This window comes from Pipistrellus hanaki (genome assembly GCF_964339955.1).
Source record: "Pipistrellus hanaki genome assembly, chromosome: 1".
Classification (NCBI taxonomy): Eukaryota; Metazoa; Chordata; class Mammalia; order Chiroptera; family Vespertilionidae; genus Pipistrellus; species Pipistrellus hanaki.
The window spans coordinates 53,006,000-53,025,198 of record NC_140503.1 but is presented as its reverse complement, the minus strand read 5'-3'; the positions used below and the strand labels follow the sequence as shown (position 1 = coordinate 53,025,198).

General features: G+C 38.7%; 1 protein-coding gene across 10 annotated transcripts in view; it reads right to left on the bottom strand.

Annotated features, from left to right (window-relative positions):
- Positions 1-4,419: 4,419 nt before the first annotated feature.
- ATOSA (atos homolog A) overlaps positions 4,420-19,199 on the bottom strand; it is an 81,021-nt gene continuing 66,241 nt past the window's right edge. For 6 of the 10 annotated variants that reach the window (XM_084894118.1, XM_084894117.1, XM_084894119.1 and 3 more), the window contains 4 exons: positions 17,074-17,232; positions 11,651-11,719; positions 9,225-9,424; positions 4,420-4,993 (listed from right to left, as the gene is read on the bottom strand). In XM_084894118.1, coding sequence (XP_084750244.1) covers positions 4,840-4,993; positions 9,225-9,424; positions 11,651-11,719; positions 17,074-17,232 — 582 coding nt within the window. In that variant the 3' untranslated portion in view covers positions 4,420-4,839. Of the gene's footprint in view, positions 4,994-9,224; positions 9,425-11,555; positions 11,720-17,073; positions 17,233-19,199 lie in introns of all 10 variants that reach the window. The other 4 variants (XR_014795929.1, XR_014795930.1, XM_084894120.1 and 1 more) reach the window with 2 other exon arrangements.

The window sequence follows — 19,199 nt, the reverse complement described above, 5'->3', positions numbered from 1 at the left end:
ATCAATGGAAAAATTGCCTCAAGTGGGGATTAACAAACAAAATCAATACATGGGGCCTTGGGTAAAGAGAAACTGTTCCAGAAAGAAAATGACACTTGCATGAGGACAGATTTAGATTTCTAGGAGGCTGACTTTGGTTAATGGAGAACTCACAGAGGTCAATGCCCCACTGTGGGGGCCTGTCTGGGACGCCATCCTTCTCCAAGTGAAACTCCTCTTTATTATCAACCATGAATCTTAATGTTTAAAATTGCACACTGATCACCAGCATCCTGTTTCTTTAAAATGTTTCTCTTGACTTCTAGGATCCCACTCTCTTATTCTCTGGCCATTCCTTTGTGTGTGTGTGTGTGTGTGTGTGTGTGTCAACTAGTGTGGTTTATTCATGTATGCTGGGACAGTTAACATTAATATGTACTTTATGCAATTTTCTAATTAATTAAAGGAGAAAAACTATATGAAGCATTTCAATAGATTCAGAAAAAGCACTGAATAAAGCCCAATATTTAAATGTTTAAAAAAAAGAAAGAAAAAAACAGTGCTGCCTCCACTCTTATTCCAGCCTTCATCCTTTCTGGACCTACAGCTAATGTGTTTGTTATATAAGTCATTAAGATCATGTCACTCCCATGCATGACAGAATCTGGCCATTCTTTCTCCTTTGCTGAGTCTTTACTTGCCTCTTAATAGGAAACATTCTAACAGTTCTGTTCTTGGGACGCTTTCTCTTCTTGTTTTACTCTCTCCAGGTGATGACTGCACCCTCATAGCATCAGTTGCCATCTCTATATTCTAGATCAGTGCTATCCTATAGAACTTTCTGTGATGATGAAAATATTCTCTATCTGTGCTATCCAATACGGTGGTCAATAACCACATATGACTATTGATCATTTGCGATGTAATGCAACTGTGGAACCGAATTTTAATTTTTATTTAAATTTAATTGACTAAATTAGCCCCTGGGATTAGAATCAATGAGAAACCTTATTGACAGAGATTCTCATTAGGTCTGGTGCAAGGTCCAAGAATTGATGTTTAACCAAAGCTCCCCCTGGTGATTCTGATGCGTACATGCACAAAGGGTTTTTCGGGCTGAGACCTGGTAGGTATATAAACGCCTTAAAAAATCAGGGGTCATTTTGAGGTTTGGTTGGTAGAAATTTGAGTAAAGGAGATGAGATCAGGTCCTACTCATCCATTTCTCAAACTTCTGAGAGAGGAAAGTCCACCTGCATCATTGCTGATATTGCAAATACCAAGAACAGAACACAATTTTAATGAAAGGAACATATAGGAAGAGATTGGAAGATCAACTCAGGGAAACCAAGTTAGATAGAGTGCCAAAACCCCTGAAAATAAATGGCGACTTCTGTGAGCAAAGCCTGGGGACTCTTACCTAAGTAAGCAGGTCAGAAAACTGTAAAAAGATTTGTTTCAACAAGGGAAGTGTTGCAAGTAGAATCTAGAAAGTGGAGGATGCCATCTCTCTAGGGACTTAGTGAGAGGCAGACGAATTGGAAAGGGTAGAACAGGAAAATGTTCAATGAATTAAAAAGAATGATGAGCAGTGAGGTTTGGAAGAAATTTTTAAAGTTTTAGACCTTTAAAAATCTCATAAAGTATTTGTCACCATATGTTTCTAAAACTTTCCTCAACTACATTTGCATGTTTCCTGACAGTAAACTAAGTTGAATGGTGTCCGAGTTGCTTTAGGATATTCCTTCCTGAAGTCTTCTTTAAAAAATCATTCCCTCCCCACTCTCCACCAATGATGAATGGGCATTGCCTTATTATATATCTCACCTATCACACAGCGAATTATAAACTTTATTACCAAGAATATTGATGAAAAGTATATTTTAATGCCAGGCCATAATTACAAGTAAAAAGAAAAAATGCAAAATACAGTGTAGTAGAGTGTGTGTGTGTGTGTGTGTGTGTGTGTGTGTGTGTTGGGGGGAGGGGGATGTGTGGAGTGGGGGGAGGGCTTTAAGTTAGATTTGAATCGAGGCTCTTCTGCTTACTGGGAGATCTTGGGCAAGCTCTTCAAGCTCCCTTTCTCTCACTATAGAACATATCCAGACTGTCTCTAAAGGATGACTTTCAGTATTAAATAAATTGCTTCCAATGCCTGGCACATGGTATTCATGTTCTCTTCTGCCCACAGTGTCCAAATTTAAGACAAATATTTCTGAGGAAAAGGGCCTCTGATCCACAGATGGGAGGGCCCAGGTCCTGCTGGAGTCAATCTCGGATGCAGAGGCGAGGTTGTTAGGCCTCCACCCTGCCCAGGTCCAGCTCTGGCCCTCTCTCGGGGTCTGATCCACAGCCTCTGTGGCAGCTCTTGATCAGCCCTTGCCTCTCTCTCTCAGACAGGAGATGAGATCATGTCCTACCCATTCATTCCTCAAACTTCTGAGAGAGGAAAGTCCACCTGCATCATTGCTGATATTGCTTATAAAAGTTTAGGATGTGACGGCCCCTGGTCTTATATAATGTAGTGCAGTAAAATCTCAGCCTATTACCAAAGGATGGAAAGAACCATGAAGATAGATCCAGTACCAGGGCAGGTGAGAGCAGTGCTGGGGGACCACTCCTCACCGGGAAGAACAACATGGGCAAAGAAGGCCCTAAGAAGTAGAGCAAAAATGTGAGCACATTTCCCTTGCACCAGCTTATCAGGAAGAACACAAAATGCACCCAGATGCTTCAATCATCTTCTTGAGAATTTTCTAAAATATCTCCAGAAAGGTGGAAAGCCATGTGCTAGAAATATCACCCCATCTTCTCAATCACACAGACACAGAAGGGTTGGAGGATTCTTAAAGTCATTCCCATCACATACATGAGAGCTAGGATTACAATCCAAATCTTTTGGGTCCCAATCTCATGTTATTTCCATACAGCCTGATGACTGAGATAAGTCTTTAGAAATGTGTGCCACCGAAAACATAGTGTTCTTACTTTTATAAAATACAAACAGCCCTTCCTCTTCTGGTATTTTAAAATAAAATTTTAAGAGGCTTCTTGCAGCCGAAGCCGGTTTGGCTCAGTGGTAGAGCGTCGGTCTGCGGACTGAAAGGTCTCAGGTTCGATTCTGGTCAAGGGCATGTACCTTGGTTGAGGGGAACATCCCCGGTAGGGGGTGTGCAAGAGGCAGCTGGTCGATGTTTCTCTCTCATCGACGTTTCTAGCTCTCTATCTCTCTCCCTTTCTCTCTGTTAAAAATCAATAAAATATATTAAAAAAAAAAAAAAAAAAGAGGCTTCTTGCAGGCAGACCCACACTCATCATCTGTCCAGATTCTCTTGAAGAGTCTACCCATTAGCCAGTTTCCAAAATAAAGACCTTCTAGTCTCTCAAATTCCAGAATGCTCACCTGGTTCTAGAATCCCAGAACTCTTGGGTCTGGCATACTTAAGTGGTAGCTATTTTCTAACCCGCCCTTGCAGCTTTGTCTCAGTATTTATGCCTTGTTGTCTGATATGCTGCTGCCCGCTGTCCATACACAAACATCTAAAACCACTCTTCATTCCTGGACAGAGTGGCTCAGTGGTTGAGCATGGACCTGTGAACCAGGAGGTCACAGTCTGATTCCCAGTCAGGGCACATGACTGGGTTACGGGCTGGATCCCTAGTAGGGGGCGTGGAGGAGGCAACCGATCAATGATTCTTTCTCATCATTGGTGTTTCTATTTACCTCTCTCTTCCTCTCTGAAATCAATACCAATATATTTAAAATAAAGACCACTCTTCTTTCCAAGGGGGACGGGGATAAGCTTGTGATGCACTCAACTTCCCTCGCTCAGTCATTTTCCCAATTGCCAAATGCCTTTCATTGTGGGACAAGGCTTAGGGCATCTCCCCCTCTCCTCTTGTCAGCTGTAAAGCTAGGATGGAAAGGGTCCAACAGCTATCAGAAATGCACTCAATCACATACATGTCTCATCTAAAAATAAAAGCCAAATACACGGTTCTTTGTGTTTTTTTTTTTTTTTTTAACATATATTTACAATATAAATACTAATTTTTTTTTCCAAAGTACATTTTCTTTTAACCATTTGCAAAAGTTATCTAGCATGGGGCAGCAATTGAATGTAAAGCCTCTGTAGTAGTGATTAAGGAAAAATAGAACTGTCTTGAGGATCAGGGGTTCCAGGAGGAACAGGGATGGGCGTGACAATCTGAACTTGCAAGGGGAAGGTGCCGCAGCTTCGTCCGCACTGCGCTGCCAATGCAGGAGGTTTGAGGACTGCCGTGTGAGACAGCAACATGGAAGGGGTGTTTTAAAAACGGGACTCGGGGGATATAAAAACTACACATGCTTGCATAGTGCATTAATCTTAAAGAAGCTCAACATTTCATTCTCATTTTCAGTAACTTAAATGAATCATACTTAAAACACGTCACACAAAATTAAAGACTTGTGCATATATTTTAGATTTCAACATTAACATCAAAAATACATGGTATGATTTTACATAGGATTTGTGCTACATTAGAACACTAGAGACAAACATCACTTGAGTATTAAGGAAAACATTAAATATTAAATAACTGAGAAGTAAAATGTGTAAACACTAATCTAACAGGGGTTTTGCTATTGCAACATGTCCCGTGAAGTGGTTTCAACAGTACAAAAAGGCTTAGGACATGAGTGTTTCCAGTCTACTTGGAATATGTGGATCTCATTCCAGGAATCCTTGAATGAAAACTGGTCCAGGATAACAGGAGAGGATCCACTCTCCTGGTTGCTAATTTGGTACACTCCGTTCTACGCTAATTTTTACTTTCAAACTCGGGTACTGAGCGAATCCTTTAAATTGTCACTCCTTATCAACATCTCGGTGAAAACTGAGGGTTTGTTGGTGATTCAGTGTAAGATTTGAGTTCGTATGCAGCACCGCTATCAACTTCCATTGACTTTCTAGAGAACAGGAGCCGGACATCTCTATGGAGGTAGATCTTTCCAGATTTAGAACTCTGGAACCTAAACAAACAAACAAACAAAAGGGTGCATATATTTCAGGAAATGAGTTTAGGAAATGAGTCTTTAAAGCAAAATAAAATGTAGAAAAAACCCTGAATAACTAAATTTTAAAAAAAGAATCAGTCTTGCCACAATATCTGTAGTAATTTTTTAACAAGATATTTTGTCTTATTTTGCCAAAGCCTGTGCTGCTATTTAAGTGCCTCTCTCTTACTATTCCCTAAACACTTCACACTCCCCTTTTCCTCATACAATGCCAGAGATGCCTCCTCCTGTAAATCTGGCACATTTACCTCCACCTTTCAGCCCTGACACCATATCCCATGCACCTTTCTCACCTGCAGTGGCAAGTTTCAGTTCACAGAAGCCAATTATACTATTATACATTCGGGCTTTGCAGCTCAGGCATCTTCTAGCCTCACAGACAGATCCATATCACCCAGCTTATCTACCCACAATTTCGAGTACATTAACACTGATTCCATACTTAAAAAGTCTCCAGATAAAAGAATCAAGTTTTGAGGACAATCATAGGATGAGAAAGGACTGCTATCATTAGTAGTGGCTACCTACATAAAACCTAATAATTAAAAATCATTTAAAAAGTTATCAGTGAGCCGAACCGGTTTGGCTCAATGGATAGAGCGTTGGTCTGCGGACTGAAAGGTCCCAGGTTCAATTCCGGTCAAGGGCATGTACATTGGTTGAGGGCACACCCCCAGTAGGGGGTGTGCAAGAGGCTGCTGGTCGATGTTTCTCTCTCATTGATGTTTCTAGCTCTCTATCTCCCTCCTTTCCTCTCTGTGGAAAATCAATAAATAAATAAAAAAGTTATCAGTGAGATGAAAATGGTACCAAAACTGCATTCGGAACAGTTTCTATCCCTTGTTAATTAATATTTATAACATAACACAGGGCACTAGAATCTTTAATCATATACACTTAACTGGAAGATAGTCAAACACAGCTTTTACTGCTAACTTCTCTGGTTTTCCCTTTGAATAGCAGAAATACTCTCTAGATTTGTGGTTTTACTTCTAAATTAGCAGAATAATCTGGCCATATATATTAAAGCAGATCTCTTTGACCGTCTTATTCTTTTCCTTTCTGTGCAGGTTTTCATTATCTCCATCTGAAGGAGAACATGGTGAGCTTTGGGAACTAGGCCGCACTTTGCAGTGAGGTTTCTTTCTTTTTTTTTTTTAAATATATTTTTATTGATTTTGTACAGAGAGGAAGGGAGAGAGATAGAGAGCTAGAAACATCAATGAGAGAGAGTCATCGATCAGCTGCCTCCTGCACACCCCCCACCGGGAATATGCCCGCAACCAAGGTACATGCCCTTGACCGGAATCGAACCCGGGTCCCTTCAGTCCCCAAGCCGACGCTCTATCCATTGAGCCAAACCGGTTTCGGCTGCAGTGAGGTTTCTTTACAGCATTTAAAGTATCTAATCATCAGGTAGGGATTATAAAGGCTGGGGTAGTTGAATTTTATTTTAGTAAATGTTGGTACGGTTGTTAGCACTTCAAGAGAAATGGTCTCAACTGGAAGTATAATAGAAAGAGAGTTGACTCTTTCCCTAGATCGGCTGGGAGCTATTCTTATAGTCTGCTATTTCATACCATTTCTCTTTTTAAAAGCCTCTCAAGTCTGTTCTGGTATGTTTTTCATTCCCACAATTTGCACAGCATTTCCATGAAGCTCATGTCAGAGAGTGCCAGGTTGGCTTTCAACACATTGTGCTTCTTTAACATCTCCTTAGATTGTGGAACACCAGGCAGAAGACCCCAAGATAAGAGTACCGATTAAGCAGTGCTTGGGGGCGGGGGGGGGGGGAAGTGGGGGGGCGCACGACCAATTAACAGACATTTTCAAGGGTGGGACTTAAGTGTACAGCTGACTCCTTATTCACACTAGCTCACCACAAGGCAAATTATAGAAAGACAGTGAGTGGTCACTATCAGTATCAGATTAAAGAGGTTCTCTGCCTGGGTCCTGGATGATAGATGCCTTCTCCTGATGAATAGGACTCTTGGAATAAAAAGTTAAACTAAGATGAATTACTGTCACTGATATGATTGAGGACTTGCTATGAATGGCATCAGAAAAATAACAGGAATAGAGTTACAGGCAAAAGGCTGTTGAGCTCTCTCTTAACCAATAGACTCGCTCATTAATCCTGAGAGAGCTATCCTGTGATTTCAGGTCGGAAAGCCTTATTCTAGGATGCTGGCAACCTGGACCTCAAAGGCAAACAGTATTTTCTCACAGCCTACAGCTGTGAGAGGAAAATATATTTCTAATGGAATCACTGGAACATAAGTTCAATGAGAACAGAGATGTGTCACAACTGTTTCCAGTGCCTAAAAGCATGCCTAACACATATTCATGGAATGAATGAATGAAGACTAAGAACTTCCCTGTTTAATACAATAGCCACTAGCCGCACGTGGCTAATTGAACACTTGGAATATGGCTAGTGTAAATTGAATTGTGCCGTTAGTGTTAAATACACACTTGATTTTAAGTATTCAGTATAAATAATGAAGAATGTAAATATTTCAGTACATTTATATGTATATTAATAAATAATCTTTAATAATAAAAGCATAATATGCAAATCGACCGAATGGCTGAACAGCGGAATAACTATCCAGACAACCATGCTATGACACCCACTGGGGCCAGGCCAGCTAAGGCAGGCGTGATGCGATTGGTTGGGGGCCTGGCCATCGCCCCATGATCGCCATGCAGAGACCCAGGCCACCAGCCAGCAGGGCGATTGATCAGTGGGAGGCTACATCATCAATTGCCCCAAAGAGGGAGGCCCAAGCCACCGACTGGCAGGCTGTAGTGGGTGGGCAGGGCCTCCCTCTGCAGGGGTGATCCATTGCGGAGCCCCATCCAGGTAAGCAGGGCCTACCTCTTTGGGGCAATCGATGGTGGAGCCCTGCCATGGGAAGCCCCAAAGAGGGAGGCCCAGGCTGCCAGTGGTGGCACTGCAGCGGGTGGGCGGGGCCTCCCTCTTTGGGGCGATCCAACGTGAAGCTCCGGCTGGGTGGGCAGGGCCTACCTCCTTGGGGTGATCGATCGCCAGGCTCCCAGACTGTGAGAGGGCACAGGTGAGGCTGAGGGACCTCCCCTCAGTGCATAAATTTCATGCACCAGGCCTCTAGTAGAAAATATAAAATATCTCATTTATAATACTTATACTGATTACATCTTCACCACAGTCTTATTAGGATTAAATAAGGTCTGAAAAAACAACGTAGAAATTATTTTTTTAAAATGGTGACTTAGATTATAGCATTTGGATATGTTGGGTTAAATGAAGAACATTAATCTTTCCTTTTTCCTAAATTTTTTTAATGTAGCTACATATATGGCTCATGTTATAATCCCTCAGCCTGGCTGTGGGGATTTGGCTTAAACCAGCTCTCTGACATACCCCAAGGGGTCCTAGATTGTGAGAGGGCACAGGCCAGCCCAAGGGACCCCACTGGTGCATGACTGGGCTGGGGAGGGGCTGTGGGAGGGCTCTAGGGCATGTCCGACCACTGCTGCCCAGTCCCAATCAGCCAAACCTCAGCAGTAAGCTAACCTACCGGTCGGAGCATCTGCCCCCTGGTGGTCAGTGCATATCATAGCCACCGGTTGAACTGTCAAACGGTTGGACACTTAGCATATTAGGCTTTTATTACACAGAACTCGACAACATTGGTTTAGAAAATGTGTCTCACTGCCCCAGATTTATCAGTATTTGTTTTTATATAAAATATTTTGCAGCCCTAGCCAGTTTGGCTCAGTGGATAAAGTGTCAGCCTGTGGACTGAAGGGTCCCAAGTTCAATTTTGGTCAGGGGCACATGCCTGGGTTGTGGACTCAATCCCTAGTGTGGGCTGTGCAGGTGATTCTCTATCATCACTGATGTTTCTCTCTCTCTCTTTCTCCCTCTCCATTCCTCTCTGAAATCAATAAAAATATATTAAAAACAAAATAAAATACTTTGCATACAGCTAGAAATGAAAACTCCTCCAATTCAGGAAGTAATAAGGACTGCGGGAAGATATGCCGTGCGTTTTCTGCATCCTGGCATATCATCAAAGTTTCCAAGCTAAGCAAATCCCCAGGGGCACTGGTCTAATCAGAGCGACAGTTTTTAAAATAAACTTAAAGTTTCAGAGTTGTTCTCCTAAAGTAACATTTTTATTTTCATTTTAAATATTACCTCAGATGTATGAGGTAGCGTAATAACCGTTCTTCTGTATGTCGGATGTTCTCTTTGTTAACACTTCTCTTCATTTCTTGTTTAACCGGTACAGAAAAAGTCCTTTGTCGTAGGAATGTCTGATGATTGGCTGGCATATCTCGTAAGTCATATGTCACAACAAACATCTTCACCACAGTCTTATTGGGATTGAATAAGGTCTGAAGAAACAATGTAGAAATTCTTTTTTAAAAATGGTGATTTGTTGATTTGACTCAAAATGGCTATGCCAACAATAAAACAGATTTTATGGACTAAATTGCAGAAGTTTGTGAACTGATATTCAACATTTTAAAAAAATGGTTCAATTTATATTTTTTATTTAACAATAATATAAAATACTAAAACAAATTTAAAAATTTAGTCACTTTTTTTATTAATAGACAATACATAACTTTTACTCCTTGTTCATATTTTAGTAAATTAATTCACTAGGTTATGCAAAATATACCCTCAATGGATTAAAACAATCCAATTCATTTATTTCAAACATTAGTTTCATTACAGTGTACCAACTGCAAATTTCTCAAAATATAATTTTAATTTTCCTCCTATTTTCATAGTGAATAAATAGAATTTTTTTTAAAATAAAAGCTTGATAAAGGTAAACATTTTGGTGTTTTAAATACATATAGTTATTCTGAAATTTAAAATATGTTCTCAAAAAAGAGACTTTTTCTTATTTAAAATGCTTCCAAATTTATAGAATAAAGTTATTATTGGTTACCAAGTAAGCTAAATAAAACTTCATGTTCTCATAGTTAGGTTCACTTAAAAAACTGCAGTAACACTTTTTAAAATCATCAATAGACCAAAATATGTATCCTTAGTGAAGACTGAATTAAATTCAATTGACACTTAACTATGAAAAATCAAAGGAATATTATTTTTTAAAATACTGATTTATAAACAAAATCCCAAGCTGCTGATCTGACTTTAACCAAATTACCAACACATCAATAGGTAACTTGGTGCCCATGCTTTCTGAAGCTCATCCGTGGCACTGGACATCACTCACTGAATCAAAATGAGAAATATATCAATATTATGATCCGATTTTTAAAAATTTAGTGAGTCTTAAGATTAAGGCTAATACATTCAATTAACTACACAACTAGCAAGCCGGGAGTTCAAACCATGTTTATAAATAATCAAACTATGTAAGAAACTAAAGATATACCTAAATTTCATATTTAAATTTAACCATTAAAGTCGGCAGTCCTCAAACAATAGGCGACTGTGCTGCCTTTGTTGTTTATGCCTCATTATTATGACAACTGACAGCCAGCTTTCCAGTGACTCACGCTTGCATCTGCTCTACACAGCCAGAGGCAAGAGAACAGAGTATCATTCTTTTAAAGATTTGCATTCAACATAAATACTTTACTTTAATATGCAGTGATTCTTCCTTGATATTGCAATATATACACACACACATACATATTGTATAGTCCTGTTTCATTCCTGTGTGATATGGAATAAACAAAGGAATAGACTCCTTGGCTGTAGTGGGACAAGGGTGATGAGTAAGAGTGGTCTGGTGAGCACCCATCCTACAGAAGCCAAAGGTCACAAAAAGCCTTGTTGAATTACACCAGATCCTAAATGTGAGGAGCTCACTAGACTTTTTTTTTTTTTTTTTTTTTTTTTTTTTTTTTTTAAATTTCAGCTTTATTGAGGTATAATTGACAAATATCAAAGAGACTTTTTTTAGTCTGCAACAGCCAACTCTGTAATAAATAGACTCTGGGCTTTCAAGATGATTCTGTGTCTTGATTTGAAGGTGAACTCAGTGGCAGGTTGGGCCTTGACATCTAATTACCTAATTACTCTTGCAAGAACCTCAGACCAAGGATGCGGAAGGACTGCTCTGGGCCGGAACAGTTCTCCTGGACCCAAACTAGATCAACAACTAGAATGAAAGGAAACATGCCTTCTCTGCCCAGCCTCTGTCGGACTACATTCTCATTAGATCAATGTAGAAATTATTATCCTAGGGATATGTAATTTTGTACCCTAAGTTTTCCTGAGGGTCTAATATTTGGAGTCTCCTTTTGAATAGGTTGATCTCAATCTGGCTTACTATTTTAAATAGAAGGCACTGGTGATGCTAGGTTCTGATTATATTAAAATAGCCCTATTTAAGTCATGTGAACTGTTGTATATTATTTTTTTTAATGCATTCACCTTGATTAGCTTATTAATGCTTTCCTTTTATGGAGGTCCCCAAATGCTCATTCCTGGGGCAGAGCAGGGAAACTCCAAACAAAGCTGCAGCCCACTGTTACTTACCAAAGTCGTTGCAGCAGCAGTAGCAGGAGAAAGGGCTAAGTTCTATATGTATGTGAGAGAATGATTATTGCAATTGTAGACTATAAAACACATACCACTTGTATTGTTCCTGAAGGAGGTACTCGATAACCCCTTTTACCAAGGGACTCTAAAGTAATCACACCCTTAAAATAAAAGAAGACAAAGTGAGTACAAACTGATGCATATGTAGACAAAAGACTACATATATAAAATAATAACAAATACTGTAATTACAAAAATTTCAGAATTCTGTTTTATGGGAAAAATATTCACATTGCATTAACAGATAATTCTATAGTATGAAATAGTGAGAGTCCCACTAGTATGAAAACAATTTACTGTTCTTCTTGGAAATGTTGAAACAAATAAAATATATAATAAACTAGAGGCCCGGTGCACAAAATTCACGTACGGGTATGGTCCCTAGGCCTGGCCTGTGATCAGGGCCATATTCCCCACTTCCCCACAGCCGGCCCCGCCCCCCGCTGCCTACCCCCAATTCCCTGTTCTCCATTGGGTGATCAGTGCCTGATGGCTGAGGAAAGGGTCCGGAAGTTGGCTGTTCCTGCCCAACCTTTAACCCTGCCCACACCCTCTGCGTGTGGGGTGACTGGTGGGGTGGGGGCCTTGGCCTGGTGCTTCCCATGTCCCCCGCCACCCAACTTCGGATCTCTGTTTGCCATCAGGCAATCAGAGCCTGCTGGGCAGGGAAAGGGACTGAGCAGTGGTCAGTGAGCCTCATAGCGAATAGTCCAGCGGTTGTTCTGGTCATTCTGCTGTTGGGATCAATTTGCATATTACCCTTTTATTATATAGGATAACAAATATGCCAAGTAAATAACAATTATACAGCACCGTACTGTTTGACATTTCTATTAAGATATCAGATATAAAAGTAAGAATTCCTTAACTAAAAATGATAAAGGAAGGGGATATAGGATTATTCCCTTGTATCATGTGGGAGGAGGGAAATGAAGCAAAATAATTTATTGATCTTTGGACATATAAAAAGTCAGGAATATGGAAGGATCTAAGTATTGGCCAAAAATGCTCTCAGTTCTTTAGTCATATGGATTAGAGACAGACCAGCATCATCATTATCACCAGTGAACTTGTTAGAAATGCAGAATTACTGGCTTCTCCCCAGACCTACCAAATCAACTCTGCATTTTAACCAGATTTCTCAGATGATATCATGTACACATTCATGTACTAAAAGCACTGCTGTGCTAAATAATAAAGTTTCCTGAGAAGGATGTTCTAATCATTGCAGCAGTCCTCAAATGGGAAAGGAGTACAAATTAATACATGAGATGCTCTGATTGAATGTGTAAAAATGTCCAGATAACCAGGATAATCAAATGACAGGTGGTGACTCAGATACTTAATTCTCAGATGGTGTTAAGAGAAGAATGCTGATTCATTTGTTTTAACTGGGATAACAGTTTTCTTTTGAGTAGTTAAGTAGAATAATTGCATATTCTCCATTGTATATCCCATCATTTTGTGTTGTGCACGCCAAAACATGCCAACCTTATGTAAAACTAAATATAAAACAGGACTGTCCCCTCAGGCAACATCCATGTGTTTGACAGGCTGGCCAAGGTGGGGCAGGGAGGATGAAGGTAAAAGGAAAAAACAGACTCCAATATGGAAATAACACAACTCCAAGTGAACAGCACTTGATATCAGACAGTTAACATCTTAATATTGGGAAATGTTCATGAAAAAGGGCACTAAGAAGACACGTGGTTCTTGACAAATGTGATTTATCATATGGCTATCTGAAACACAAAAACAAGAGTATCAACAAACTGCATCCCTAACCAAAACAGCAATGAAGCTTTAAACACGTTCTCTCTTACAATCAGCTCTATATGAAAAATGCCACAGCATCTTCTTCCTAGTTCCAGGGGAAAACAGTAAAAAATATATAAATACTAGCCACCTATATAATCACATTGCTACAGGTAATACATTACTGTTCTTCGGTGCCATCCTACCTTAAACAACTAAAAGAAAACTACTATCAAGCCTGTATTTACTTCCTTTAATGCAATTGTAATAGTTTCAGGACATGATAACAATAACAAGATTAATTTATAAAGAAATAATACAGATTATTTTTTCATTTTGAGAGTAAGTTGATTAACGCTGGGGGACAGGGAAACAAGGAAGGGCTTAGAATAGAAGCAACAAAGAGGACCTTGGAGACAGGTTCAGCCCAAGACGAGCAGCCATTGCCCATGGCTCCCCTGGTTGCAGGTTTTGTAGGAACCCTTAGAGTTTAAGAGATATAAGCCAAAGAGGAAAAACGGAGGGAAGCGAAAGGCACAGGCATGCTTCCGGGAGGGAGAAGCATGCCAAGAATATAGAATTAAAACACATACACACACACACACACACACACACACACACACACACACACACACTTCAGATTTAAAGCAACAATTCACAATTTTTCTTTTTTTAAAATATTTTTTTCAGGCAGAGGCAGGGGAAGAGAGAGAGAAACATTGATAGGCTTCCTCCTGCACTACCCCTCCAGAGATCCAGCCACAACCAGGGCCTGTGCCCTGACTGGGGATTGAATGGCAACCTTTCCGTGCATGGGATGATGCCCAACCAACTGAGCCACACTGGCCAGGACAACACGTTACAATTTCTAAGTCAGCATGGCGTTGGCAAGTTAAGAATTAGAAAGAAATGGAGAAATTATTTGGAATTCTATTATTATAATTATTTATTTTAATTGGTTAGCATATCAATATTTCTATGTAGAAAAAGTGGCTGGACTTCTGGCATTTTAGGATGGAATAGAAAGGTTAAGATAAATGAACTGGGTCAAATCTTATACAAAAATTTATTCTCAAATTATTGTCTAATAGAAAATATATAAATCTAAGTAAAACAGAAATAAGTTTATCTTAATTTGGTTACTTACAAATAGGAGAAAATAACATATGACCCTGTCAATATGATGATAATATAAGTTATAACATGAATTTGGTACTGGCACACCTGCTCTAGACCTTTCTGCTGGGTTCCACCAAGCAACAGCTTCTAAACTGTGAAGAGCCGTCCTATGATACAACACTCGAAGAACATTTTTACCACTGACACCAACTGGAGAGAGATATTACATAGCTTTGAGTTAATTTTTAAGGAATTATTTAATGAAAAGTCCAGTACCACTTCTATACCATAAAGGCACAAATTTCTGGGCCAAACATTTATCTTTGTAAGTCGTTTGTGTAATTTGTAATGTGAGGCCCAAGGTTATTATTAAAGTAACAAAAAGGAGTTTGCTGTTCAGCTCTGTTGATCGGTTATATGTATTATCTTATCAAAACATAATCAATACTTTAAAAACAGATGGAATTACCAATTCCCTGAAGAACAAGATTAGTTTTATTAATTTACAGTAGGAAGATCTGTGATCTAAGATTTGGACTGCATCATTTCTACAAAGGAAACCCATTTCTAATGAGTAATCTGATAAAAAAAATTACACAATGGAAAGTTTATTGAAGAATATTATCAGAAAAAAGTAAATCAGAAATCTTTTAGACTAACTCAACCTGATTTAAACACTAAGAATCTGTAATCATTTATGTGTACTTTTATTATTTTTTTTTTACTGTTTAAAGTATTACAAATAGTAGAACATGTCTCTTCTTTTTCCCATTTGACCTTCCCCCAGCCTCCCTGTGAGTACTTTTTAAAGACAGAAATCTCTTAATCCTTTATCTCTTAATCCTTCATTTTTTAGATATCAAAGGCCAAGGATTAATGCTGTTTTGCTTCTTTAAAGCATATTTCAATTGACCTCTTGCTCATGAATTTCACTCAAATATATTTATTTGAGCCAATTTTTAGCCAATTCACTCTTTTATCTTATTTCTCAGCCATTTTAATAGTTATCAGGACTTTGTGCCCCAATGACAGATTACAGTATTTTAGACCTTATCTTTCAATTCTCTGTCACTATGTGTCAGTAGAATATGCTAAACCTAAGAGACGTCTTGATATCCTGGTAAAGCAGAAGGAACATTGTCACAATTATATTATAATATTATAAGCATTCCAGTATGATGAACTTTTACCCTGATATTGACTTTATCCCAATGTTACTTTTCATAATATTAATTATCCCAAATTGTGAGTTAATTTCTTTAAAATTATACTGGAAAAGTAGATACCTGTTTCTAGAGTAAATGACTAAAAGGTAGCTTATGGGATAACAGGTAGGTTTATCAAGGAGCGGGCCTCATTTTTCCTAATAACCAATGTTGTGCATCATTCTGGTTATGACCCACAAGTGTAAATATTATTGGAAAAGAAAACTGAATAAATAGGCAGATATGTGGATCAGAGTCTTGACTAAAATTTTCACCCTTAGAATGGAATAAAGCTTCATTGAGCCAATAGTGAGTAGGCTATATTTAGGTTCCTTTAAAGAAAAAAAAAAAAAAGTGAAACTTCCCTTCCTCTGTTATTTCTTGTTTATGTAGAATTCCCTTTTCACAACTTTTATTAATAACAAAAGACACTGTTATTAATGTCCTTGAAAATCTAAAAGATGGGGGAGAGGAAACAATTGAGCCAGGTGGTAGCGAGGACATTTGAGGGGCAAGACCAGAGCTGTATATTTCTATGCCTATGGCAATGTATAGTTCTCAAAGGAAGACCAAACTGAAAACCAGCTCTGACTCCGTATGTGACACCATCTCTGTAAACCTGTATGGACTTGCATTGCTTCTCACTCTGTGTTTTGGGAAAGGGCTGATACTAATCATACTCCAGGATTTGGTATCATTTTTGCAGTTGAAGGCTTAGTTTATGCTCAACTCACTGGAATAAAAAATGGGAAAAATGAAATCACAGGGCTGGAAGGCTCAATACTCTGCCCTAATTCCTCTTCGCTATCTTACTCTCCAGTAAAACATTAGCACTTAGTCAGAATAACTAATATTCTAAAGGACCTTAGGATTAGAATAAAATGGTCCAAAGACAAGCCAGATGGGACAAAGTGGGTAACAGGGCCTTGCAGAAGCCTTAGGTTACCATGCCTTTCCCTAAACTCTACTGAGATGAGGATCAGTAGTTGCCAACATGTGAAGGCAACCCTTGTGGGAGCAGTGTGCACAGTAAGCACTTGAGAGTTTGTGTGAATTCAGCAAGACAGGGTACGACAGTGTCACTAATCAAATTTTTATCTTTTTTTTCAAAGCACATAGAAACAAATAAAATGTCAGCACCACTGTCAAATGCAAAAGAAGATATCTATTACTGGAGCTAGCTCAGAAAGAAGTCGTGAGGTAACATGTTGGCTGGTATATTAATTAGTCTCTATTCAGCCTTCAATTTTCTCTTAGAAAAGACTTTATATTTTCAACCATTGCACCAAAGCAGTCTTCAGTCTCTTTAAACTTAAAGACATCTGTCACTAAGTTGGTAAATTTTAGCAGAAAAAGGCAATTTAAAAAATACTTGCCATGTAAGGAGAGGGAGCATTGTCATCGGAGACACTGTAGAATGACACTTCTACGGGAAGCAGCAAATGTGTGGGGCAGAAAACTCCACTGGCCCCCACCTCGGCCGTAAAACCGTCAACAATGCCGAGAGGATCTAAGCGATAGTTCAAGACAGATTCCTAGAAGACAAAATAATTCTTAAGATATACATTTTAAAAGTTAACACAACACATTCATTTTGTCTTCTACTTAAATACATTATTGTGCCTTCTGGCACTGGAAAAGTGGTTGCTACCATTGCCATGCCCTCATTTCTAATGTTCATCTGACCTGAAATTAACCGCTCTCTCATTGATCTTCTACCATCCTATCAAGTTTGCCTCCTCTCACTATTCCAACCATGCTGAACTATCCTTGAATTTTACCATTAGTTAGACCTAATTGTTCAATATGTTATTCTTATTTTTATAAATAAACAAACAAAAAGTCCACCAGAGTAGGAATGATATCAGAAATTTTGTTAATCCTCTTCTTCCCTCTCTCTCTCTAAAAACAACAAAATCTACAGTACAAAAGCACTACACACGCACTAGAATGGCTAAAATAGGAAAACTGACCATTGAAATACTATATGATTTCATTTACATGTGGAATCTAAAGAATAAAATTAATGAACAAACAAAATAAGTAGACTCATAGATACAGAGAACAGACTGATAGTAGCCAGAGGAGAGGGAAGTTGGGGGATGGATGGAAAAGGTGAAGGGATTAGAAGTACAAATGGGTAGTTAGAAAAGAGTCACAGGAAGATAATATACAGCATAGGAAATGTAGTCAATAATATGGTAATAACACGTATGGTGTCAGGTGGGAACTGGAAATATTGGAGGAACACTTTGTAAAGAATGTGTCAAATGACTATGCTATACACCTGCAACTAAGACAGAATAATATTGAATGTAAACTGTAATTGAAAAATAAAGTAAAAGGACATAAGAGCATTTCATGGAACACAAATGTAGGAAATACGGTTTGGCCTTAAGGAAACTCATTTAAACACAGACTTGGATGTTTAAAAAATCACAATAACAAAAAATACCTGGCCATTGCAAACACTGGCATGGATGTGGAGGAACTAGAATTGTCATACATTGCTGGTAGGAATTAAAAATGGTATAGCTATTTTGGAAAAACAGTTTGGCAGTTTCTTTAAAAGTTAAACATACACCTATCATACTATCCAGACATTCCATTTTTAGGTAGTTACCAAAGCAAAATGAAAATTTATGTTAGCCCAAAAATATGAACATTCACAGCAGCTTTATCTGTGATAACCGAAAACTGGGAACGGCCCAAATGTCTACAATTCTGTGCACCAATAAGCATCCTGTGCTCTACCCATATAATAGCAATGAAAAGGGATCAACTCTTGATGCACAGGACAATATGGATAACTAATAATGGTCAATACAAGAACCCCCTGACCGCCACCACCCCAAAAGCAAATGCTGAGTGAATCTATTTATATAAAATTTTAGAAAATGCAAGGTGTTTTTTTTTTTTTTTACAGTGATAGAAATTCCTGAAATTTCCTCGTGTAGAAAAAAACAACCACCCATTTGTAACAGTTGTCAGTATTGTGCTGGACTGAATTGATGGAAGAGATTCTCAGGACGGATGACTGGAATGGATAAGACAAGGATTTTGGACTCAGAAACTTTTTATGTTATTTTATTAATTGCTGTACTTATTTTGGGGAAGAAAATCAAAAAAATTTTTGCTAATAAAGTTGTATGTGTTCTTATATATTTTGGATATCAGCCCCTTATCAGATAGAACATTCTAAATGGTAGCAAGAAAAAAACCCCAAAAAACTAGCCTCAGAAATAAATAGAGTCTTTTATTTGGGTATTATTTTGAGTCAATGTGTTTCTAGACTCCACCTAAAGCCCCACAAATAATATAAAAACATCCAGATTCCCCTCAACAACTTTGCAGGGTAAGGCTTTGTCCCGTTTCATGAAACAAGACCAATGTGTCAGTTCAGTAATTCATCTATCCTCTCCCTCTTTTAAAAATTGGCATACCAGAAACCGGTCTGGCTCAGGGGATAGAGCATCAGCCTGCGGACTGAGGGGTCCCAGGT